Source organism: Eptatretus burgeri, chromosome 13 (genome assembly GCF_056783735.1).
Source record: "Eptatretus burgeri isolate ZD-2024b chromosome 13, Ebu_testis_v1, whole genome shotgun sequence".
NCBI classification, from domain to species: Eukaryota; Metazoa; Chordata; class Myxini; order Myxiniformes; family Myxinidae; genus Eptatretus; species Eptatretus burgeri.
In genome coordinates, this window is record NC_140973.1 from 8,407,936 (window position 1) to 8,434,600 (window position 26,665).

General features: G+C 47.2%; 1 protein-coding gene across 1 annotated transcript in view; it reads right to left on the minus strand.

The window, feature by feature from the left end:
* The window catches only part of LOC147013786 (G protein-activated inward rectifier potassium channel 1-like), an 86,212-nt gene extending 61,586 nt beyond the window's left edge, over positions 1–24,626 (minus strand). Inside the window, exon 1 of the mRNA XM_085851006.1 lies at positions 24,011–24,626. Within this exon, the coding sequence (XP_085707132.1) occupies positions 24,011–24,565 (555 nt within the window). The 5' untranslated portion in view covers positions 24,566–24,626. The remainder of the gene's footprint in view (positions 1–24,010) is intronic.
* Between the last annotated feature and the right edge of the window lie 2,039 nt (positions 24,627–26,665).

Sequence of the window (26,665 nt, forward strand, 5' to 3'; positions counted from 1 at the left end):
GAGGATCTCCATCCATTGTTGGGAGAGTAGAAGCAGCATATCCAGCATCGAGTGACCTGGTCTGAAACCAAATTGATGATCGGAAATCAGGCCATTGGAAAAGAGGAAGGATTTGATGTCTGAAGCGATGATGGATTCCATAACCTTGCTGATGATTGGAAGAAGGCTAATTGGTCTGTAGTTGCAGGGATCTGTTTTTGCACCTTTTTGTGCAGGGCAGTAATGTTTTCTGATTTCTAAGGAGATGGCAGGTGACCTTGAGCAAATGAGAGGGTAAATAGAACAGAGAGAGGGTGAGCAAGAGCAGAGGAGCAGGTTTTTAGGACACGTGAGCTGATGCTGTCTGGACTGGTTGCAGAATCTGAGTCGAGGTTTGACAGCAAGCTCTCCACCTTGTCAGAAGAAAAGGACACAGAGTCCAGGGACAGTTGGGTGTGACTGTGTAAGGTGGATACAGAAAGCGTTGGGTTTTGGACACAAGATTTCGATGCAAACACCGAGTTTAGGCATTCTGCCTTTTCACGTGCAATATCAGCAATTCGGCTGTCAGGTCAGGTTCGATCTGTGACCTGCTACATGTACCATGTAAACCTGTACTAACGTGTTCCATGGTCAGGTTGGCGGTGACTAAACCGTCTCCCCAACCAGGTTTTCTGGTGAGGAGGGTGTTTGGATATGGACACCCAGCAGGATTAAAAACAAAACCTGTCAAAGGGCGGAGGAGCTCCTTGTGAGCCAACGGCCATCCATATCTAGTGCCCAACTGTGTCTGCGGACGTCCTCCTGCAGTTGGGTCACTTCTTATGAGGAGGTTGGTGGCAGGATTTGCACTCCGGCCACCGTAAAACCCTTCACTCCGCAAAACGCAAAAACGCAAAAAAATCTGAAAACCCACTCCGTGGGAGTACCTCCTGTGCAGCTTCCCTTCGCAGGGCAGCTCACCGGATGACGGGATTGGGGCAAAGCCTTCGGGACCCCCAATCTTTGATGATAGGAGGGAAACCACGGGGTAACATCCCTGGGTCAGATTGCGGGAGAGTGTGTCGGAGTGGTGCTGAGGTGTCGTCCACCAGACGGCGGTCTCCTTGGGTTAACCTGAGGCGGTCCCTTCGGGTGGGTGCCTGGAATGTCCTATCCCTAAGAGAGGATGATCACCTGTCTCTGTTATCATCTGAGCTCAAGTGTTTGGACATCGGGATTGCAGCTCTCTCTGAGGTTCGGAGACCGGATTGCGGCGAGATAATGGTGGGTGGTTACACCTACTATTGGCCTGGTCGCTCTGATGGTGACCATACCCAAGTAGTTGCTGTAGCTGTGTCCAATAAGCTGACCCCAATGATAATTGAGGTAACACCGGTCAACGAGCGTATTATGAGATTAAGGATTCGTCACTCCTTAGGTGTCATTTCCCTGGTCTCTGTTTGTGCTCCGACTGAGGCGAGTGATCTCACCGTGAAGGACACATTCTACGCCACACTCGAGTCTGTGGTTGATCAGTGCCCCAGACGAGATACACTTCCAGTCTTGGGGGATTTCAATGCATCGACTGGAACTGATAGGGATGGTTATGAGGTGTGTGTTGGTCCCCATGGGTCAGGAACTATGAACCAGAATAGCACTAAGTTCCTTGACTTTGCAAGAAGTCATGGACTTAGGGTGGCTGGTTCATGGTTTCAGCGCCCACAAGCTCATCGCTGGAGTTGGTATTCCAACGCTGGCGGTGTGGCAAAGGAGATTGACCATGTCCTCATTGACGGTCGTTGGAGGATGATCCAGAACTGCAGGGTCTACCGGAATGCTCAGTTCCTCAATACTGACCACAGGCTTGTTGTAGCAACTCTAAAGCTGCACCTTAAATCCTGGAGAATGGTACCATCCCAGCCTAGGCTGCATGTTGCCAAGCTCAGGGATGAGAGAGTAGCTGAGGAGTTTGCGAACAGGCTGAGTGGACACTTGGGGGGTCTGGGTGCTTTGGGGGGTCCTGAAGAGTTGTGGAGCGCCTTCAAGACCACCGTCCTTGATGTTGCCAGTGGATGCCTTGGAGCTCACCGCAGGGCAAAGAAGAATTTTGTCTCTCAAGGGACACTGGATACCATTGACCAGAGTTGCAGGGCCAGGCTGAATGGCAGAGCTGAGCTGTTCAGGGAGCTGAGGCGTAAAACTGTACGTGCACTGAGGGTGGACAAGGAGGCCTATGTGCGAGGGATCTGTGAGGGGGTAGAGCATCACCTGTGGACAGGTGATTCTCGTCCCGCTTACAGGGGAATTCGCGCATTACGTTCATCCAAGCCCATCCCTCGGAGCACTGCAGTTCGAGCAGAGCGTGGTGGGCTCTTGACAGAGGAGTCTGAAGTGAAGGCCCGCTGGGCCGGTTACTTTGAGCGGTTGTACCAGGCTGATCCCCCAGCTGTCGAGTTGGACATCAAGGGTGTTACAATCCCTGTTTCTGACCCTCGAATCAACTATGGTCCACCATCGCTTGTGGAAACACGGGCTGCGGTGAACCAGTTGAAACGGGGCAAAGCTCCAGGGATCTGTGGCATCCATGCCGAACTTCTCAAGGCTGGTGGAAATGCTGCACTCGTGTCGTTGCATGCAGTTTTGTGCTCTGCCTGGAACACAGGCATCATCCCAACTGACTGGAAGAGGGGCCTTGTTGTCCCTCTCTGGAAAGGGAAGGGTGATCGCCAAGACTGCAACAACTACCGAGGGGTGACGCTGCTCTCAGTGCCGGGCAAGGTCTTTGCTCGGATAATTCTTGATAGGGTTCGCCACCATCTGCTTGAGCACCAGCGTCCAGAGCAGTCAGGCTTTACACCAAAGAGGTCAACGATTAACCGTATCCTTGCACTTCGTGTCCTCACCGAACGCAGACGAGAGTTTCGGCAGGGGCTGCTTGCAGCCTATGTTGATCTCTGTAAAGCGTTCGATTCAGTGAATCGGAATGTCCTCTGGAGGATTCTTGGTCTTCGTGGGGTGCCACCAAAACTGATCGATCTGATGTCTGAACTCTACTCTGGTACTGAGAGTGCTGTGAAGTGTGGTGGTACCATCTCTGACTTATTTCCAGTTGTTACTGGAGTTCGTCAGGGATGTGTACTTGCCCCCACACTTTTCAGCACTTGTATGGACTGGATTTTAGGGAGGATGTCGGAGAGATCAAGTTGCGGTGCATCGTTTGGGAATGTCAAGATCTCGGACCTTGATTTTGCAGATGATGCAGTCATCTTTGCGGAGACTTTAGACATCCTCTTGGGGGCCCTCGAGGTGCTGAATGAGGAGTTGGAGCCGTTGGGATTACGGGTTTCTTGGGTCAAAACTAAGATCCAGGCTTTCGCTGACATCTTGGATGCTGATGTCCTGCCTGTGTCTGTTTGTGGTGAGGATGTTGAGGTAGTGGAGAGATTCACTTACCTTGGCAGTGATATTCATGTCTCTGCTGGCTGCGAGTCAGAGGTCAATAGACGTCTGGGTCGGGCCTGGGGAGTCATGGATTCACTGGATCATGGGGTGTGGCACTGCCGGTACCTGTGCAGAAGGACGAAAGTCCGAGTCTTCAGGTCCTTGGTACTTCGAGTCTTGCTCTATGGGTGCGAGACTTGGACTCTGACCAAGGATCTGAGATGGAGACTTAATTCCTTTGGTACCAGGTCTCTTCGGAGAATCCTTGGCTATTGCTGGTCGGATTTTGTGTCCAACGAGCGGTTGCTGAGAGAGACTCGGATGAGATTTCTTACCTGCATAGTCCGTGAGCGTCAGTTGCGGCTGTATGGACATGTGGTTCGTTTTCCTGACGCTGATCCTGCTCACCAGATTCTCTCAGCGAGGGAGTCTCATGAGTGGAGGAGGCCAGTGGGCCGACCACGTGCCTCATGGTTGCAACAGGTTGACCATCATCTCAAGGAGATGGGGATGGGCCTGGCATCTGCCTGGGGGATGGCCAGACGGAGGCCCCTGGAGTACCGGCGGAAAGTGGACGCAGCGACGCGCTGTTCTGGCACATGCTCCCATACCTGACCTGATCAGCAATGCGGCCATTTGAGGTAAGGGAGGGGATGGAGGGGGAACATACACCAGAAACAGACTTAACTCGACGCCACCAGGATTTGGAGGAGGGAGAGAGGTTTCAGAGTTCAGACTTGAGCTTCGAAAGATGTTTTTTTGCTCTCCTGAGGGTAGATCCGCACTTGTTCTGAGCTTTATGGAAGGAACTGAGATTACCCTCAGTTGGATTTGCTTTCCATGAGGCAAAGGCAAGTTGTTTCAGGACAACTGCCTCGCCACAAGCTTCAGTGAACCATGGACAGGAGGAAGGGTAGGACAACTGAAGACGAGAGGGGATAAATCTATGCATGAGGGAGAGCAAGTTTCTTTGAAAGAATTCCCAGGATGAGTTGATGGAGAAAGTAGCGATAGGAGACCAGTCTATAAGTTTGATGGCTGCTTGGAGACCCTGCCAGTCAGCTTGAGTGAAATGCCAGACTCGACGGCAGTGAGGTGGTTCTCTGATAACAGCCAGAGAGATGTCCACTTTGACAAGGACTTGGTCAGAATAACCGATTGGTGCGAAGGAAGAACAGCAGATATTTTGAGGGGAATTTGTCAAAATCAGATCCAGAAAAGATAGAGTACCATTGGTTGAGATCCGGGTTGGGAAATTGACCGATTGAGTCAGTCCCAATGAGTCGCAGAAAGCTTTTGCTGAAGTGCCATGACAGGTGAGAGAGGTACCCACACCAAGCCAACTCACATGATGACAATTGAAGTCACCACATATGAGGAAGAGAGAGTTTGGATGAGAAGATAGAAGTTGGTCCATGTTTTCGGATAATGAGGTGTAGATGGAGTCATCACTGTTTGGTGGACGGTACAGTACATATATAAACATGAGGTGGGAGTGGAGGGGAAGCCGAAGCCAGAGGTATTCCTGGGGGTGTGGGTGAGTGAGGGCGGTGCATGGAGAGTGAGGAATAGAGTCTTTGATGAAGAGAGCAACACCTCCACCAGGACGAGGCTCAGGTCAATCATTCCATAGGAGTGAGTAACCAGGCAGAGATACTTCGGAGTCAGAGACGTCTTGAGGGAGGCAAGTTTCTGTTCGGCAGATTATGTCTGGTTTGTCAGTGGCAACCTGTATGGAAAGATCTGAAAGGTTTTAGCAAAGGCCCCGGATATTTGAGGTCCACACTGTTAATGAAGAGGGAGGGAGGAGGCTTTGGGTGCAGAGGGTGAGAGGTGGGGTGTCCCTTCGGGCTCTCTGCTAACTTTCTCAAAGTTAAGTTTGAGAAAGAACAGGTAATATTCGGGAATGGAAGGTTGAAGGAAGAAATCGTGAAATAATTATTCACAGTCGCTCTATAAAGTCAGCTGGATAATCACCAATTCTCTGTTTGCAGGCTTGAATCTTTCCCCAATCAACCCTAGAGGGTACAACTTCAGTCAACTCGTCCGAGCAGTCTATCGACTGCTTCTTTAAACTGAGTCTCACTGGGAGGTTTTGTTTCTGGCCAATTTGCTTCACGCTTCAGCTGTTGCAATAACCCTTCGGGTATGATCATTCCGAACAAAACATTCATGTTTGTTTAAGTAGGCTTGTCGCACTGCACAATGACCTGTAAGACTTTATGGAATTTGTGGGGATCATCTCACATGGAGGGCATAGAATTTACAATTGCCCATAATTCAGATGCCAACCAAGGTCTATATACATGTACGATAATTAATGCCTGGTGTTGGCTTCATGGTTAGGGTGGTGGGCTTGGGATTTGAGTTGGGATTCTCAGATCCTGAGTTCAAATCCCACTTGGCTGTTGAATTACTACCAGGTGGGGTTGACTTCTGCTTGGCATCCTTCTGAGGTCGGCAAAAATGAATGCCAGCATGCTGGTATCCTATGTTGGAGTGGTGACCTGTCCAGCATTGTGCCCAATAGCCAAGGAGACTGCTTCGGCATCACCAATGCTCTGCACAGGGTATGGTCCTGATTGATGGATGGATGGATAATTCCACCTGGTGCTGGGAATTCCCTTTGTGCCATTTGGGTCATGTTGTCATTCTTTGCATTATATATAATGTCTGCCCTCTGTTCTTTAGCATGAGCAGTAAACATCGTAGTTGGCCCATTCAATGCCGCAGTGCTTGCAGCCTTTTTCTTTTCTTGCTCGGTTATTTGTTTTTATACCTGGATTACAGCGGCGCATGGGGAATCCGATATGGCCACGCCTGATGCCCCAAGCGGTGACAGGGCACTCTTCTTCGCCAGGACGTACGGCGGCAACCAATCATCGTCAGTTTCCTCTTCGACAATTGATTCTGCTTTTATGGCTCTTTGCACTTTCTTGATCTTTTCAGTTTTTAACAGCATTTGAGTTGTAACATCACTGATCATACTTCAGGCCTTGTCGAGGTTATGTTTCAAACTGGACAATTTAGATTTTTCCTTTCTTCTCTAACATTCATACTTCTTCATATACACCTTCCAATTCACTTTCTTAGCAGTTTTTTTTTTATTTCTTTCCCTACTTTCTAATTCTTTTCTCAGATTTTCCAGACTATCTTTGTCAAAAGTTCCGTCTTCTGAAAAATTAAACTTTATCTCACCCTTCGTCCACTTACACCATTTTCTTACTTCACTTACAAATTCCAACCCGTAATTATTATACACACAGTATACCTAGCACAAGTTCCCTTATCAGGGGGACTGGCCAGGCCCAACTTTCCTAGTTTATTTCCCATTATTAAGTTTCACAATTTATGACATATAGACCGTTACACATATATACAACAAAACGTTATACACAAGACTTTCACCAACACTTGAGACAAGTCGGTGGGACTCTAACCCACATTGTGCACACGGTGGACTCCAACCCCTTATCTTATTTTGAGGACTCCAACCCCTTATTTTACTCATCGAATGCAACAGGACTTTAACCTGTGTCCTATTCCCATTTCAAATAATTCAACTCTGAACACATTGTATTATTTATAGATTAAATTAGATTAAATATAGAACACTTATAGATTAAATTATAGGAGCACGCTATCCGGTAGGCTGGAAACAGGCAGCACACGGTCTGCAGTGAGAGCAAACACAAAATAGGGAATTTCAAAAGGCTCCCTAAAGGCGATGTCACACCTTGACGTTTTAGCCAGCAATGGCAACGCATAAAAATGTATGTAAAACGTTGGCGTACGCTGAAGTTTTGAGGTTTTTTTTTAAAGTTTTGGTCGTATTCATAACGTGTTGGTCGTATGCATAACGTATTAGTAACGGGCACAGAACGTTTCGTTGTCTTATAGACAACTTATACCAACGAATGCTTAGCCTGTTGTCGGCGTTCACAACCTATGCCCAACGATAGTTTAACTTAGGCATAGCGCGCTGCACGTATCGCCGACGAACTCGTGACGTTCTCTGTTAAAAAGCTGCCGCACGCCGATTTAAATCATAACTGTCTGAAAATTGGAAGTGTCAACATTGCAGTCACACCTTGACGATTTAGCCAGCGTATGCCGACCAATGAAAAATGTGTCTAAAACGCTGGCACACGTCGAATACGGGATGGGTAAGTTGTGTGTACGTTCGGAGCATGCTGAAAAACAATGAAGTACGCTGTCATATTCCGTGGTACGTCTAGTACGTCGTGAAATTTCAAGCATGTTGAAAATTTTACGACGTACTCGACGTATGGCTCACAAGTTCCGCATACGCTGGCATAACTTCTCGTCACGCTCTGAGATCGTTGACACACGTCGGACACACGTTACTCATAAGTCGAAACACATCGAGGTAATGTTTAGCATACCCGAAACTTAATTTTTAACCTATGAGTAACGTGCTTTGAACCTATGTGTAACGTATCTCAAACGCACATTGTCGTATGTAGACAAATTTGATTGACGTCTTCCGGACGACCACAGAACTTACTGAACGTGTTTCTAACTTACATCTACCTTACATCTACCGTATAATGGCGATTTGGCAGCGTTTAGGGGAATTGGTATGTACAAATGGGCTTCACAAGAGGAACCCGTCAGTGTTCCAGACTCCATGTTGAGTAGATGTCAATGTCAGTAGTATCAGTAGTAGTAATATTAGGTGAGCATGTCAGTAGTATTGGTAGTAGTAGTAGGTCCATGTCAGTAGTAGTCGGTGAACGTGATGGGGAGGGTGTGGGTGATGATGGATCCTCGTTGCGTCCACGAATAGGAGACTACTTTGCACCATTGTTCGATGTTCTTTTCGGCTAATTTTTTTTCCTCATTCCCACGATGAACTATATTTTTGTTTCAGTTTTTAAAGTATTCAAAACGACTTGGACAAATGCATAATGTACTAGTAATGAACGCAGAACGCTTCGATAACTTATAGATAAGTTATACCAACGATTGATTAGCGTGTTTTAGGTGTACACAACCTATGCCCAACGATAGTCTAACGTATGCATAGCGTGGCAGCGTATCGTCGACGATTACGTGAAGTTTTCTATTCATAGGCTGCAACTTCACTTTTAATAAATGGCTGTCACTCGCCTATTGTTTTTGGACGCTGGTGCTCGGCAATTGAAATCGTTTTCACTGAACGAGTTAAATCGCTTCCACAGCACTGCAGTCACGGCACCAACAGCAGCAGGCTCAGTGCCAGCCTCATGCTAGGCTCAAGCGGATCCCTGTAGAAGGTGTACTGCTTGGTTATCCTTGAACCCACTCTGACTAGCAGCTCGTCGAACGTCGCTGGGGGCATTTGCAGGAAGTTGATGAAGGATGCATGGTCCTCGTTCCGGAGTTCCACCATGAGCTGGTCATATATGCCGTAATGGCGTCGCCTCCCGATCCATGGTCCATCCATGAGTCTACCATGTTTTTTTCAGGTCAGGCCAGATGAGATCTGTGACTTGCTACAGGTACCATGTAAACCTGGTACTAACCTGTTTCTTGGTCGGGTTGTCAGTGACTAAACAGTCTCCCCCACTCGGTTTCCTGGTGAGGAGGGTGTATGATATGGACACCCTGCAGGATTAAAAACAAAACCTGTCATAGGGTCGAGGAGTTCCTTGTGAGCCAGTGGCCATCCATATCTAGTGCCCAACTGTGTCTGCAGACATCCTCCTGTAGTTGGGTTACTTTTTTTTAGGAGGGTGGTGGCAGGATTTGCACTCTGGCCACCGTAAAACCATTCATTCTGCAAAATACAAGAAAAATGCAAAGAAAATTGAAAACCCACTCCATGGGAGTGCCTCCTGTGCAGCTGCCCTCCGCAGAGTCAGAGCCACTGGGATTATCGGTTTCCTGGGTTAAAATTAAGATCCAGGCTTTCAATGACATCTTGGATGCTGCTATCTTGCCTTGACCTGTTTGTGGTAAGGATGTTGAGGTCACAGAGAGATTCACTTACCTTGGCAGTGATATTTCATGTCTCTGCTGGCTGTGAGCCAGAAGTCAATCACCATCTGGGTCAGGCATTGGGAGTCATGAATTCACTGGATCATGGCGTGTGGCGCTGTCGGTACCTGTGCAGGAGGATGAAAGTCCAAGGCTTCAGGTGCTTGGTGCTTCCAGTCTTGCTCTACAGATTTGAGAATTGGATTATGACCAGGGATCTGAGATGGAGACTTAATTCCTTTGCTACCAGATCTCTTCGCAGAATCCTTGGCTATTGCTGGTCAGATTTTGTGTCTAACGAATGGTTGCTGAGAGAGACTCGAAGAATCAGAGAGAGAATGGTTTGCATTAGCGTGAATAATCGTCTGGGTGGCAGACAGATGGTTGTTCTTTGCGGATTATGCGGTTTTACCGTGAAAGACATAATCCACTGTTATGCTCACCATCACAGTCAGGAGATGTGGATGATGTTTAAACGACGAATGTGGTCATCATTGATTTGATATTTATCGGTATGCTGTCCTGATGAGGGGAAAACAAGCCCTAAATCTGGATAGGTGGCTCCATTTGATGTTTAACTGATGTTGACCATGTAATCCTTGTCTGTTTGACAAGGATTACATGGAGTCGTCAGGCCAAGGCCGGCGACCGCAACAGGGTGCGACAGGGTGTGTTGCTGTGGCAGCAGCAACAGGGTGCGAAGGGGCATCTCCTGCCCAAAACTCCCGCTTGACAAGGAGTTGCCAGACCAAGGCCCCCAGATTGGAGCTGACGCTTTGGTGTAGGACTATGTCCAATCGAGATTGGGGAGTGCTCATCACACTCCACATGTTTCGATGCATACTGTATATACAGTGCCAGATTAAGACCTTTTAGAGGCCCGAAGCACTGAAAAGATTATGGTACCCCCATATCGATGCAATCCAAAATAAAAACAATACTAAACCATGAAATGAAATTTTATTTTGTCGAAATGAAACAAAACATACAGTAAGGTTTATTTACAGTAAACGCTATGGCATCAGTATTGCATTGCATAAAAAAATGTGTAAAAAATAATATTCTTATATATGTTTTTTTTTTTTCATTTATTGTGGGGCCCCCTTTTTCTGGGCCCTGGTCCAGCTGCAACATTTGCACCATGGTCCATTGTAAATCCGGCACTGGAAAAAAAACTGTGGGGCTCCTCTTCCCTTGAGGCCCTAAGCACATGCTTATTTTGCTTAATGGTTAATCCAGGGCTGTGTGTGTGTGTGTGTGTGTGTGTGTGTGTGTGTGTGTGTGTGTGTGTGTGTGTGTGTGTGTGTGTGTGTGTGTGTGTGTGTGTGTGTGTGTGTGTGTGTGTGTGTGTGTGTGTGTGTGTATATTGTTCCGGTTGTGGAAATTCGCAAACCACCATTCAGGTCCCGTAAGTGAGATATCTCTTAAGTACATGTGTAATTAGCCCCAAACCCGTTGTTTAGAGGGAATTAATGTGATTCATTCAGGCTGCGACACTTTGAGTCAGTCGTGTTTCTTTTTCTATCTTTTATTTCAAACAAAAACCAACGAGGACGCTCGGTGGGTTTTTCCCGCCTGTTTTTCGTGCCATTCTTCTCCGCACTTGGTGTGAGGGAGAAGCGGGGTGGGGCAGCTGGTGCCCGATTGGTGGATGCGCGGTGTGACGCGGCCAGGGAGGAGGAACGCCCCTCTTCGAGACCTTTCTCGAAACGCCTCGAAGGGGGGGGAGGGGTGGAGCAAAAAACGGGGCGGAGCAACAGGGCGGAGCTCCGGGATATAAAAGTCGGACACGGGCGGAGCGGTTTTGTGGTTGCTCTTGCCCTCTTCCTGTCTTCCGGCTCGCTCGTCCTCTTCATTTGCTGGTGGTCACTGGCCTGGACTGCTGTGGTGCGGTTCCAAGACCCCGCTGGCGGGAAGGAGCGTCCGCCATCCCCCCCTCCCGACCTCGGGCATCCACGTTCCCCCCCCCCCCCTTCTATCCGCACTGGGATAGCGCTGAAAACTCCGTCCGTGGCGTCGAGCGGCCAACACGTGCCGGCACGAGGCACGCCGGAGAGGCCTCGCCGACCACGCTAGGACACGGAGTCGCGGCCAGGCGGGAACACGTCGACGGACGTCGGAGAGGGACTCGACGGCCCAAAAGGGAAGTCACCTTTTTCTTTTCGGGGTTTTTGTATGGATCTTGTGGCGCCGTGTCTTGTAAAGTAAAACTGTATAAGTGTTGCCGTGTGTTCGCGTATTTGGTCGTAGCTCTGCATTGTTGTGTTTGTTTTAAATTGATATATGTGCATTCTGACTGTTTGACTATATGTGTGCTCTCCGTGTGTCGTGTAAATGAAGTGCATTATGTTGAATTGTTCCCCGTTTCGCTGCGTCCTTTCCTTCGTTTGAATCTCCATCTTGCTTCACGTAAAGGGTTTGTAGTGGGCTTAATATGCCCGATAATTAATCGGAACCGTCGAGGCCGATGATAACACCGCTTGGTTATCCCGATAGCACGGAACGGACCGCTTAAGCGGTTCGTGTCCGGAGTCGACCTGCGGCGAGGTACGATTGCCCGGTCTACCCTCTGCGTGGGTACTTAGGTAGGTCGAGTTTGACGAACAACCCTATCCTACGCGGGTGGCGATTGGCACGATCGTGGTGAGGTTGAAAGGCCCACCCGTGACTGGCTCCGGGCGATAGTTCCCGGAAGGTCACAACTGAATTGCCTGTCCGGTGGGCGAGGCGGCCGCCATTCGAGTCGAGCGGCCGATCGCGAATTTGCAACAATATATATATATATATATATATATATATATATATATATATATATATATATATATATATATATATATATATATATATATATATATATATATATATATATATTACTGAAACTCTCATCTTGCATATATGTATGTATGTATGTATGTTCCCGAAATACAACCAAAACGGTACACCATAGTGCAAAAAATTTTGGGCCATCTTACTCAGAATTCTCCTGCGGTGTGCAGTATCAAGTTTCGTTAAAAACAAGCAACGAAAAAAATTATTTAAAAAATCAATTCCCGATTCAGTCAAGTACTCTTCGGGAGAATTTGATCAATGCAAACAACCTCAGCGGTATAGTTCGCTGGAGCTATCTTATTTTTTTTTTCTTGAAATGATTTATTTTAAAATCTCAAACATTTAGTATAGATAAAGAACAATTTATTTTTAAGCATAAAATAAACATCGCCATTTTGATCTAATACTTCCGTGTTCATAAATAAATAAAATTGTGTTTAGAAGATTACGCACAATAATGTCTTCGACTTTCTTTTCTCCGTTTTTTTTTACATTGACGCGCAATATCAAGTTTTGTTAAAATCGGGCAACGAAAAAAATTATTAAAAATATCAATTCCCGATTCAGTCAAGTACTCTTCGGGAGTATTTGATCAATGCAAATAACCTCAGCGGTATAGTTCTCTGGAGCTATCTTTTTTTTGAAATGTCTTTTTTTTATCAACCGCTGTCACAACGGGAACCCAATGGGTTCACGGCTAATCAGGTATATATGTATGTATGTATGTGTGTGTGCGTGTGTGTGTATATGTGTGTGTGTGTGTATATATATATATATATATATATATATATATATATATATATATATATATATATATATATATATATATATATATATATATATATATATATATATATATATATATATATATATATATATGCCTGGTGTTGGCACAGTGGTTAGGGCAGTGGCTTGGGATCCAAAAGGTCCTGAGTTCAAGCCCCGTTGGGCCACTGAATTGATACACCAGGGGGTTGACTCAGCCTGTCATCCTTCCAAGGTCGGCGAAATGAGTACCAGTGTACTGGGCCGGTGTATACCCTGGTTAAAATAGGTGTACCATATCCCTGTGTCGTAAGAGGCGACCAGGGTTGCGTCAGGAAGGGCATCGGGCGTAAAACATGTGCCAAATCACTATGCGGGTCATACGGATGATCCTCTGTGGCGACCCCGAACGGGAGCAACCGAAAGAAGAAGAAGAAGGATATATATATATATATATATATATATATATATATATATATATATATATATATATATATATATTGTTACGGCTGTGGAAATTCGCAATACACCATAAAGGGTCCTCAGCTGAGATATATCGGTAAGTTCATGTGTAGTTAGCCCAAACCCGTTGTTTAGAGGGAATATATGTGATCCATTCGGGCTGCGATTCTTCAGTTAGTCGTTTTTCTTTTGCTGTCGTTAATTTGGTGCAAGAACGACAACGAACATCGCCACAACCAACATCTCAACGATCACGCCATTCACTACACGATGCCCACAATCACGCCATTCACACCATGACGCCACCTTCCACAACTACGCTACCACCATCTTCGCCACTCGCCATTCAACGAGCACCGTGCGGTCACGATCTCCGCGGGACGGAAGAAAGAGCGGAGTGGCAGCAGCAACAGGGTGTGAAGGGGCATCTCCCGCCCAAAACTCCCGCTTAAATGTCTCCCGCCGGATTTTCCCTCCTGCTTTTCCCACGCTTTGGCATGGGGGAGGTGCGATTTGAGCCAGAGGTCAAAGGTGAAAAAAGGTGGGGGCCTGATTTTGGGGGAATAATTCCCTGGCCCCGAGCCAAAACTGACTTTCCTCGTCCCCCGCATGGTGAGGGGAGGGGGGAACGAGAGGGCACACCCCTTTTTGGGAAGTTTCCAGAAGGGAGGTGGAGCCAGAAACGGGGCGGGGCGTGGGGCGGAGCGAAGGGCGGAGCCCGACCCTACAAAAGGCGTGGGTGTGAAGAGTCCTTGCTCTTGGTTCGTTCGGTCAATTGTCGAGAGTTGTGGGCATGAAGGTGGACGAGAACGCCGTTCCCTTGTCTCTGTTCCCTTGTCCCAAAAGGGGAATTGTGGAGAGTTGTAGTGATTGTTACTGGTCAGAGGTTCTGTTCGTTCGTCCCCGTCGGGCGGACGACACGTGCAGGCGCCAGGCACGAGCCCAGTGGACCACGCCGGAGGGACTCGGAGTTACAGTCACCAAGGGCTGGACGACGTGCCAAGGGAAGTCGCGACTTCCTTTTCTTTTGGGGTTTTGTGTAAATGTCTGTGGGTGGCACCAGTCTTGAAAAGTAGAACTGTTAAAAGTTTGAGCATGGAAATCATATTCGGTTGTAGATCTGCTTGCTTTTATTGTGTTTTCTTGCTTGACTGTAATATACGTGCCTTCCGTGCTTCCGTAATAAATGTGCTGGTCCAATTGTTCCCCGTTTCGCTGCGTCCTTTCCTTTGTTTGAATCTCCATCTTGCATCACGTAAGGGATTAATAGTGGGTTTTAAAACACCCGGTAACTAATCTGAACCATCAAGGTCGACGATAACTCCGCTCGGTTATCCCTATAGTATGGAACGAGCCGCTCAAGCGGTTCGTGTCCGGAGTCGACCTGTGGCGTGGTACAACTCCTCGGTACGCTATCCGTGCGGGTACTTAGGTAAATCGACCATTCAGCGATCGGACCCTATTTCGCGCGGGTAGAATGCGGACTGAGTTGTGGTGAGGTTAAACCCCCACCCGTGACTGGCTCCTGGCAGTAGTTCCCGGAGGGTCATGACTGAATTGTCCGTTCCGGTGGGCGACGCGGTCGCCATTTGAGTCAAGTGGCCGATCGCACGATGGACGGGCCAAAATTCGCAACGATATATATGTGTGTGTGTGTGTCACTCACGAGAGTGGGGAGGAGAAGAAGATCATGCACAGGGGAGAGAAGGGAGGTAGGGTGTGTGGGGTGGGAGAGGGTGTGGAGTGACTTACTTCTGCCTTGACTTGATTGACTTTGGAGGATTGACTTGACTTGGGAGGGGCGTGGGGGAGGAGATCGTGCACAGGGTAGAGGAGGGAGGAAGGGTGAGGGGTGGGAGAGTGTGTTTCACGACTTCTGCCTTGACTTTATTGACTTGACCTGACTTGAGAGGATTGACTCGACTTGAGAGGGGTGAGAACCTGCCTTGACTGACTTACATCCAAACCACTTCACTTTAGAAATTAAAAATTCCTCAAAACCAAACATTATTAATAAATATTGGATTCCATCGTAAATCCACATATTCAATTTATCGTATATAATATTAAAGCCTGGTGTTGGCTTAGTGGTTAGTGTGGTGGCTTGGGATCCTAAGATCCTGAGTTCAAGCCCCATTGGCTGCTGAATTAATACACCAGGGGCTTGACTCAGCCTGTCATCCTTCTGAGGTCAGTGAAATGAGTCCCAGTGTGTTCTGGTGGAGGGGCACTGCATCAGTGACACAGTTTTGCTTCCAAGAAATGATAGCTACCCCAGTAGCTAAGCTGCCATATGCAAAAAGATGTACAATATTTTTTGAAGTATTGTTTAATTATATCGTTGGAAAAGAGTCATTACTCAAGCTGCTGTCACACCTTGACGTTTTCGCCAGCGTATGGCAACGTATCAAAATGTATGTAAAACGCTGGCGTACGCTGAACTATTGATGTTTTTTTCCAGTTATGGGCGTATTCATAATGAGTTGAAAGTATGCATAACGTATTAGTAACGTACACAGAACGTTTCGATAACATTTCGATAACTTATACCAACGAATGCTTAGCGTGTTGTCGGCGTTCACAACCTATGCCCAACGATAGTCTAACCTATGCATAGCGCGGCAGCGTATTGCCGACGATCACGTGGCGTAGCTTATTAAAATGCTGCGGCTCGACGATTCAAATCATAACCGCACGAGACATCAATGTGTCAAGCCGCTGTCACACCTTGACGTTTTAGCCAGCGTATGCCGACGTATAAAAAATTGCCGAATACGCTGGCACACGTCGAATACGTTATGGGTAAGTTTTGTATACGTTAAGAGCACACTGAAGCACACTGGCATACGTCGTAGTACTCCGTGTACGTCGACAAATTTTAAGGATGCTGAAATTTTTTTGACGTATGCCAGCATATGACTCGCACGTTCCGCATATGCCGGCCATAAGTTGTGGGCACGTTATGCGATCGTTGACACACGTTACTTGTACGTTACTCATAAGTCGAAACACGTCGAGGTAATGTTTAGCGTACCCGAAAGTTATTTCTAACCTATGAGTAACGTGCTTTGAACCTATGTGTAACGTATCTCCAACGCATATTGACGTATGTAGATGTATTTGACGTCTTCCGGACGACTACAGAACTTGCTGAACGTGTTACTAACTTACAGCTACCATATAATGGCGTATTGGCAGCGTTTAGGGGAATTGGTATATAAAATTTGGGTTCACACAGGAGGAACCCGTAAATGTTACAGACTCCATGGTTTTTTCTTTCTTTTTTATTTTCTTCGGCATGACGGTGATTTTGACACTTCGATTTCTAGTGCGGTTATGATTTAAATCGTTGAGCGGCAGCCTATTAATTATATTATATTATAACCGCACTAGAAATCGAAGTGTCAACATCACAGTCATGCCGAAGAAAAAAAAAAAACATGGAGTCTGGAACACTGACGCTAAACATTACCTCGACGTGTTTTGACTTATGAGTAACTTACAAGTAACGTGTGTCGACGTGTGTCAACGATCGCGTAACGTGCCTACAACTTATGCCAGCGTATGCAGAACGTGTGAGTCATACGCTGGCATACGTCGAAAAATTTTGAGCACGTTAAAATTTGTCGACGAGCTCGGCATACTACGACGTATGCCAGCGTACTACGATGTATGCCAGCGTGCTCTTAACGTACACAAAACTTACCCATAACATATTCGACATGTGCCAGCGTTTTAGACAAATTTTTCATACGTCGGCATATGCTGGCCAAATCGTCAAGGTGTGACAGTGGCTTCACCTTAGCTTAAACGATTTATATATATACCCCGGGAACATGAAAAAAGACGACAGTTCGATTCCAAACTTCAGTTTTCCCTCAGAGGGAACCCATACCCTTCCTGTCTAAAAACGCTAATTTTAGTCCAATTTTCTTCCCGTTTTTTGCAACCAAGTCATAATCCATCTTCGCGACCATGAAGAATGAAATCAGATATCGAATTATAGCTAAGACTATATGGGCACTCGGGAGAGCACTTCCCTCTGCCATGTAATGCCTGATCCACGAGAACATATCGGGCCCATTACATTTTTGAAATATCATGTTATACAGAACTACATCATTTTTGTTCCAATCTTTCCATGGTGAAGAATCACTTTGAAAATTGAATAATTTTCGTACCCATATCCAGATTCGAATCTTCACCAAAATCAACTCAGTTCTTCCTTTCCACACACTCAACCTGTCCACCAAGTTTCATCCTAATCCGTTCACAACTTTTTGAGATATCATGCTCTATATTGGTTCAGCCCTATCACAATGGTGTAGAATCTCTTTAAAAAATTCTAGTAGTCTGATCTGGAATCTGGAAGCCCCTACCCAAACGAACACACCCACCGACTGGTGGAGATTATCTTGTTACAGATCCGGGTTTCAAGGTTCACCACAAAGGGAAGCACTAGAGTTCCTCTTAAACTCCCGGTCCTGAGGCCACTGAGCACAGATAACTCCACATGCCGACGGGTTGCTAATCAACCACGAGCGCCGATTGGTACCGCCAATTCTGGCAGGGTGTCACGACTACAAGTGGGTAACTTACCTGTGGACAGCCGCACTAAGGGATGTGTCATGCCTTCAATGCATACTCAAGTTAACTTATCATATCAGGTGCAGCCGCTCGGAGCTACTGAGTACACACCGGCAAGCAAGAACCAATCGGTAGGGTAAAACTTCCCGGCTAACACTACCTGCAGACTATGCTATACCAATGGAGGAAAAGACATGACAAACTGGGTACATTTATAATATAAGCAATTTACTACAAGTGAGGGCGAGGAAAAGGATGTGGAACAATAATCACAGGTTATAATACACAGCAATATGTACAGTAGGGGAAAGCAAGGATTGATGAGCGGAAAAAGAAAATACACGTATGTACAAAAGAGGACACAGTGCAGAGCTAACCTGTTGAGTACTTCTACAATCTTAACTTGGATTAACATGACAGGCGCTATCAAAATCATTCCCGATGAAGGTCTCTCTCTATCGAGTGCAGCCTGTGGCTGCTGGTTGCATCATTGGTTGGGACACGGCTATGCCGCTGATGCAGTGTCCCCCTTACCAGTGCACTGGTACTCATTTTGCCGATCTCAGAAGGATGACAGGCTGAGTCAACCTCCTGGTGTATTAATTGAGTGGCCCAACGGGGCTTGAACTCAGGACCCTAGGATCCCAAGCCGCCACCCTAACCACGAAGCCAACACCAGGCTTATCCCGATGAAGGTTAAAGAGCAAGAAAGATGAGATAACAACAAGGTGTTTGCGACCTCCTTGTTACCTCGCATGGTCAATGAAACAATGCTTCCCAGTTGCTGAGGAGGGTGAAGGGGGTGAGGAAAACTGAGGGTGTCTATTGTGTGTGCTCGGAAGGTGTAAAGATGTGGGTAAGTTGGGGTTTTGGTAACAAAGAAAAGAACGTGTGAGAGGATAGGTCTAATGTGAGTGTAAAGAGCTTTGTATATGTAAGTGTTTAATGGACTAAAACTGCACTTGGCCTGGCATCGAGCTTCCCTCTCGCTCCTCACCCCGCTCCACTGGCTCTGCTCCACTCCATTCCGTCAAGCTCCATTCGCTCCCAACATTGTGACAACAAGAAGAAGAGCAGCCAAACAACCATACTCTCTTTTATAATCCCCAGCGGGGGCAGCGCTTGCGAGCAGAACAGGCACAGTGATAGGTGTTCTCCAGTGCTCTCATTGGTGTACAGATGATTGGTGTACAGATCATTGGTGGACGGACCATTGTCCGCTAGCTCCACCCATGCGAGATTTTGGCAACGGAAATGCCCTCACTCATCCTGAACTCAGCCACACAACTGAGCTCTGAGGTTAACATGGCGCCGGGGCATTTGGTTGTACTCTGGCCACAAACACGCGCTGGACACCTGATGAGGGCCATAATTGAGTGGAACACTAGGGTTATTCACACAACATTGAAATGAGCCGAGTGCATGCTTGCGCTCCAAGCTAGACGCGAGAACGACCAGACCCGAGCACCTACCATGATGCATGCACTTCCCCCATCTCCTGCCGGTCCAGAGGGAGGTGGTAAACGTCGATGGTGGTTGTGGTTGAGTGATGACAGCGGTGATGTAGCGTAGCGGTTGGTTATGGCATGGTGGTTTGTCGTGGTTGCGGCATCATGGTTGTGGTGGTTAATGGCAATGGTAAGCAAGCTAAGGTTGTGGTCCGATGGTGTCGGGGAATTATTATGAAGGTGTTGTGCTGGTCGAAGGAATGTTGGAGCGATGTGGTGCGAGTCTGGTGAAAGTTGAAGTGAAGTATCCGTTGGGTAATGGCGTGAGGTTTGAATGTGAAAGGGCGCGGGTATGCTCATGAGCTGTCTGTTGCTGTGGTCTGCATGCTTGTGTGATGGAGAGGTCGTGTGTGTGTGTGTGTGTGTGTGTGTGTGTGTGTGTGTGTGTGTGTGTGTGTGTGTGTGTGTGTGTGTGTGTGTGTGTGTGTGTGTGTGTATGTGTGTGTGTGTGTGTGTGTGTGTGTGTGTGTGTGTGTGTGTGTGTGTGTCAAAGTAAATTCTGTATGTGTTGTATGAAGTGCCAATATTATTTTCATTATCAAGTTGTTTCCAATTAGTGCATGGAGTTTCCATCTTGGTCTGTACTGCATGCTGAGAAAACCCACGAACATACACATAACCATTGGTTTTGGAGCAAACAAGGGTGATGTGACCATTCATAATCAGTTTCACATTCATCCTGGAATAAAACTGTTATACAAACGATCCTGGGGAATAGCACACACGTGGTCCACCAATGACCTCATTACAAATTGGCAGCAGGAAAGGATTTCTAAACAAAAACACAACCAGGACATGAATTTTGATTTTAATTTGAAATTGTGCCTCTGGACAAACATTACAAATAATTGATGTCTTGTTACCATCGCCAGAGGAAAGGCTGTTGCATTTAGGTCCGTTTGTTTGTTTGTTCGCACAGAACGTGAGTATGTGTATTCATTACAATTGACCCTTGGGAACCTTCACAACCCTGGGACCAATTAAGATGGTGAAGACCCGAATGACCATGAAGACCCACATAGACCCAAAGACCACAAAAACTCTTAAGACGCTTAAAACCCTTGAGAGTCTTTATAACCATATGACCCTTTGAGACCCCTAAGACCCTCTCGTCTTGACCTTTATAACCCCAAGACCATTTAAGACCCTTTCAAACCCTTCTTCTTGCGTATGGCAGCTTAGCTGCCGGGGTAGCTATCATTTCTTGGAAGCGCGACTGTGTCACTGATGCAGTGCCCCTCAATCAGTACACACTGGTACTCATTTTGCCGACCTCGGAAGGATGACAGGCTGAGTCAACCCCCTGGTGTATTAATTCAGCGGCCAGTGGGGCTTGAACTCAGGACCCTAGGATCCCAAGCCGCCACCCTAACCACTGAGCCAACACCAGGCTGCTTTCAAACCCGAACATCCTTTAAATCCCCTAGGACCCTTTAGATTCCTAAGAACCTTTAGACTCTTTAAGACCCTGAGATACTTCAGACCCCAAACACCCTTTAAGACCCCTAAGGCCTTTTAAGACCCTTTAGACCATGATACACCCTTGAAAACCCTTTGACCTCGAAGCCCTTTAGATCCTCTTATACCCTGTCGAACCTCAAAGACCCTTAGACTCCTTTGTGCCCCTTCGACCTTCACACCTTTCAGACATTTTAATACCCCTGTAGATCCCTTTGACCTTTATACCCTTTTTAGACGTTTTAAGACCCTTTAGTTCCCTTCAGAGAATTCTGACCCTTTCAACTTTAAATTACACCCTTACAACCCCTTCGACCTTTTAAGACTCTTCATACACTTCAGACCATTTTTACCCTTTCAACCTTTTCAGACCTTTCGACCTTTAAACCATTGGACCTTTTCAACTTTTCAGACCTTGACACATTTACAACGAGAAGGGCACTCAGTCGAGCGCATACCTCCACCAGGCTGATTAGTTTACGTTTTTTATCCCACTGATAGGCCGGATCTGGATTCGGACCTGAACTAAATTTCAATGAGCTTGTTCTTGTCACCTAACCAACTCACCTACCAAGTTTCGTCCAAATCCGTCGATACCTTTTTGAGATATCCTGCTATATATCCTTTTTGGCTCCATCTCCCAATGGTGAAGAATCACTTAAAACATTCTCAGATCCAGATCGGGATTCGGATCTACACCAAAATCCAATCATTTCATCCTTGTCACATACCCAAGCTCTACACCAAATTTCGTCCAAATCCGTCCACAACTTTTTGAGATATTTTGTTCACAAACAAGCAAACAGACAGACAGGGGTGAACACATAACCTCCGTCCACCTTCAGCGGTGAAGGTAACTAGATCATTTCGACCTTTCATTTGCAATCAACGACCTTTCATTTCGTACACCCTTCCAGTTATTTACCACACAAAACAAGTCCTGGCGAGGGTCTGCAATCTCTGATTGCTCTTTTTACCTCCGTCACCAAAGGTGGACGGATGTTATGTGTTCACCCCTGTCTGTCTGTCTTTTGTTTGTTTGTTTGTGAACAAAATATCTCAAAAAGTTGGGGACGGATTTGGACAAAATTTGGTGGAGAGTTTGGGTGTGTGACAAGGAAGATTTGTTTCGATTTTGGTGAAAATCCGGATCTGGACACGAGTCCGATAATTTTTTTACGTGATTCTTCACCATTGAGTGACAGGGCTAAAAATGACATATAGCATGATATTTCAAAAAGTTATCGACGGATTTGGACGAAACTTGGAAGGTGAGTTGGTTAGGTGACAAGAACAAGCTCATTGAAATTTAGTTCAGGTCCGAATCCAGATCCAGCGTACTAATGGAATACAAAACGTAAACTAATCAGCACGGCGGAGGTATGCGCTCTACCGAGTGCCCTTCTAGTTTGTTTTTAATTTGAAATTTGGATCCAAATTGTTAACATTTTGTGAACCTTCCTGACAGTGGCATTGGTTCCAAATAAGATGACATGTTGGCAAATATCGAAACACGTATCATCTCAGGTATCCCATCGACAAAAGTGCGTATGTAAAATTGTGTAAAATTTCAGAAAATTGTACATTTTTATCTGAGAGAGACGAGACAATATGGAGGTTGACATGGAATTGGAAGAGACCGTGTCTCCAGTTCCATAGGGTAAAGCAGTGGGAGACGATATGGAGGTTGACATGGAATTGGAAGAGACCGTGTCTCCAGTTCCATAGGGTAAAGCAGTGGGAGACGATATGGAGGTTGACATGGAATTGGAAGAGACCGTGTCTCCAGTTCCATAGGGTAAAGCAGTGGGAGACGATATGGAGGTTGACATGGAATTGGAAGAGGCCGTGTCTCCAGTTCCATAGGGTAAAGCAGTGGGAGACGATATGGAGGTTGACATGGAATTGGAAGAGACCGTGTCTCCAGTTCCATAGGGTAAAGCAGTGGGAGACAATATGGAGGTTGACATGGAATTGGAAGAGACCGTGTCTCCAGTTCCATAGGGTAAAGCAGTGGGAGACGATATGGAGGTTGACATGGAATTGGAAGAGGCCGTGTCTCCAGTTCCATAGGGTAAAGCAGTGGGTCCACCAGCCATTGATTAGCACCAATTCACCTTGTTCCCCAACCCAAGCACTTCCCCTACCCGTACCGGTCTGTACACGGTGTGGCACATGCTGGCATAGCCCCTTTTGCCTCGAACAATCCGGGCATCTGGGCTCACGAAGCTCACAGTATCTGGAACACTTTAAGCTCAGCAGCAAGTTCAGCATAACGAGACAGATGACAAACTCATCAAAGAGCCGTCTATCTATATATTATGTACGCAAATTGACAATTCAGCCACTTCCATCCCCGTCCCGACATCTTTCCTCCTTCCTCCTCCGAAGCTTCTTTAATTCCCTTCGCACTCCCAAACCTGATCCTCTATCGTCGTTTTGAATTTCCCTTATTTGGTATACCCACCCCAAATGCACAAATAAATGGATGACCCCCCCTAACTATTAATGATTTAGTCCTGAACTTTTTCATGATCACACAGACGTTACGGTTGGTTGATGAAGAAAATATAGATGACGATGTGGAAAATGATTTAAATATTAATATTATGGTCACAATATTGCTTTTGTAATCAATTATCACGAGTGTGCTGATCAAACAAAAGCCACGAAGAGAAGAAACGAGCCGGAGGGAGACACCGGTGCTGCCACAGGTGTACACTCCAGGAGCAAATCCAGGAATTGCGTGGAGGGGGGGGGGGGTTTCCAAATAACAGAAAATTATAAATTTTCCAAATAAATTACTGTGAGCTGTTTGTGGTTTATTGTTTATTAGGTACTGTATTGATACAGTTTTTATGAGGCTTCTGGCCTTTTTTGTGGCACACTTTCATGGGAGAAGGAGTTCTGGGTGGCCAGGGAACCCCTGGGTATGCCACTGTAATGGTAATTTTTTTTTGTTGGGGGGGGGGTTCCGGCTAAGCAGGAAACCCCCCAGGATTTGCCACTGCACTCACCTTGATGTAGATGCAACCCACCAATAACACGTCCACCACGGACCCGAGCAGCGCCTGGACCAGGAACAGCATGATACCTTCGGGACACTCATCCGTGATGTAGCGGTAACCGTAGCCGATGGTCGCTTCTGTCTCCAGGAAAAAGAGAAAAGCCGAGGGGAACCCGTAAACGTTGGCGACGCACGGGGTGTGTGTGGCGGGGGGAGCCTGGCTCGAAAGGTCTCCGTGTCCGTAGGCGACGACCCACCAGAGAAGCGCCACTCCGAGCCAGGCGCACACGTGCACGGACACATAGAGCAGCAGGTTCCACCTCCAGTGCAGGTCCACCAGCGTGGTGAACAGGTCGGACAGGTACCTGCCGGACTCGGGGCCCAGGTTGCCGTGCTGGACGTTACATCGACCGTTCTTCTCCACGAAGCGCTGTCGGACTTTCATGTCTGCGCGAGGCTCCTTGTGCGCGGGTGCGAGTCCTGCGCCCGTCACCGTGGCCGTGCCCCCGCACGCCGTGGCCAGCACGTAGCTTGCCTCTCCCGAGATGCGATCCCCTTCGGACATGTTTCTCCGTCGATCTGTGGAAAGTGTGACGCGAACCGATTTCAACACGTCCGATGCAACCACCGTCGTCTCGCACTTACCCCTCCTCCTCCTCCTCCTCCTCCTCCTCCTCCTCCTCCTCCTCCTCCTCCTCCTCCTCCTCCTCCTCCTCCTCCTCCTCCTGGTCCACGGAGAGCCTGCAGTGCTCCACCCTTACTCTCTCTCCTCTGCCCTGCTCTTCCTTCACACCACCTTTCATTTCAAAAGTTTCACAATATTAATGAGCTAACTAGGATAAGTTTTTCTCGGACAGATAAAATAAACACGAGCCAAACCGGCGATCCGCACGAAGTTTCTAATGTGAGTGTTCGTTGCGACGTCAATATATCCAGTGTTCACAATGTGATTTATCGAATTTCTTTATATACAATGTTTCTTGTTACATTTTTTGTGTCACATTCACCTTCTGAGGTAGTCAGCATGTGCAGAAGAGGGTTTCACATTGCAGACGCTGTTTTCTCGGAGTGGCATTACGCCTCTCAGCGGTGACGGTCTGTCGACGACAGACGTAATGACGTCAGCGAATGGCCGATGATGTCATTACGCCTCAGCGGTGACGGTCTGTCGACGACAGACGTAATGGCGTCAGCGAATGACCGATGATGTCATTACGCCTCAGCGGTGACGGTCTGTCGACGACAGACGTAATGACGTCAGCGAATGACCGATGATGTCATTACGCCTCTCAGCGGTGACGGTCTGTCGACGACAGACGTAATGACGTCAGCGAATGACCGATGATGTCATTACGCCTCTCAACGGTGACGGTCTGTCGACGACAGACGTAATGACGTCAGCGAATGACCGATGATGTCATTACGCCTCTCAGCGGTGACGGTCTGTCGACGACAGACGTAATGACGTCAGCGAATGACCGATGATGTCATTACGCCTCTCAACGGTGACGGTCTGTCGACGACAGACGTAATGACGTCAGCGAATGACCGATGATGTCATTACACCTCTCAGCGGTGACGGTCTGTCGACGACAGACGTAATGACGTCAGCGAATGACCGATGATGTCATTACGCCTCTCAACGGTGACGGTCTGTCGACGACAGACGTAATGACGTCAGCGAATGACCGATGATGTCATTACGCCTCAGCGGTGACGGTCTGTCGACGACAGACGTAATGACGTCAGCGAATGACCGATGATGTCATTACGCCTCTCAGCGGTGACGGTCTGTCGACGACAGACGTAATGACGTCAGCGAATGACCGATGATGTCATTACGCCTCTCAGCGGTGACGGTCTGTCGACGACGGACGTAATGACGTCAGCGAATGACCGATGATGTCATTACGCCTCAGCGGTGACGGTCTGTCGACGACAGACGTAATGGCGTCAGCGAATGACCGATGATGTCATTACGCCTCTCAGCGGTGACGGTCTGTCGACGACGGACGTAATGACGTCAGCGAATGACAGATGATGTCATTACGCCTCTAGTGGTGACGTCACACGTCGCCATGCAAACGAATGTAAAAATTAGAAAACCGCCAAAAAATTCCCAAACGTGTCCGTCTGGCGCCATCTCACATCGCCCATGCTGTTCACTAGACCACAGAGCAGCCGCGTGCCGAAAGTGGCGACAATCCGTCCGGCAGTTTCGGAGGAGAAACGTCAAATTGCGCGCAGACGTTTACACAAATAATATATAGGATTCCAAACATGACCGAGTCACATTTTCCCGCGTTTTCTCGGTTTTAAGAATCTATTCAACGACTTCCACGCCAACCTCAATATCCATCTGTCCGTCCATCTATTTGTTATGTACGCAGTATACCGACAATTTCCATTTCGGACCGGTACGGACGTTCACCGACAAAGAAGAGCCTCAAGTCGTGTAAGGGAGAACGAGGAACAGCAGTCAAAGCAGAAAAGTGTACAAAGGTTAAAAAAAAATTAAATAAAAGATCGACTTTGCCAATAAATAGCCCACTTGATGTACATCAGATCAGATCATGGGGCGACAGGTGAATGGGGGAGTGAGTGAGAGGCAGGGGGGAGGGGGGCTCGCGAAGAGGGATCACACAGGTAAATATTTACCTGGACG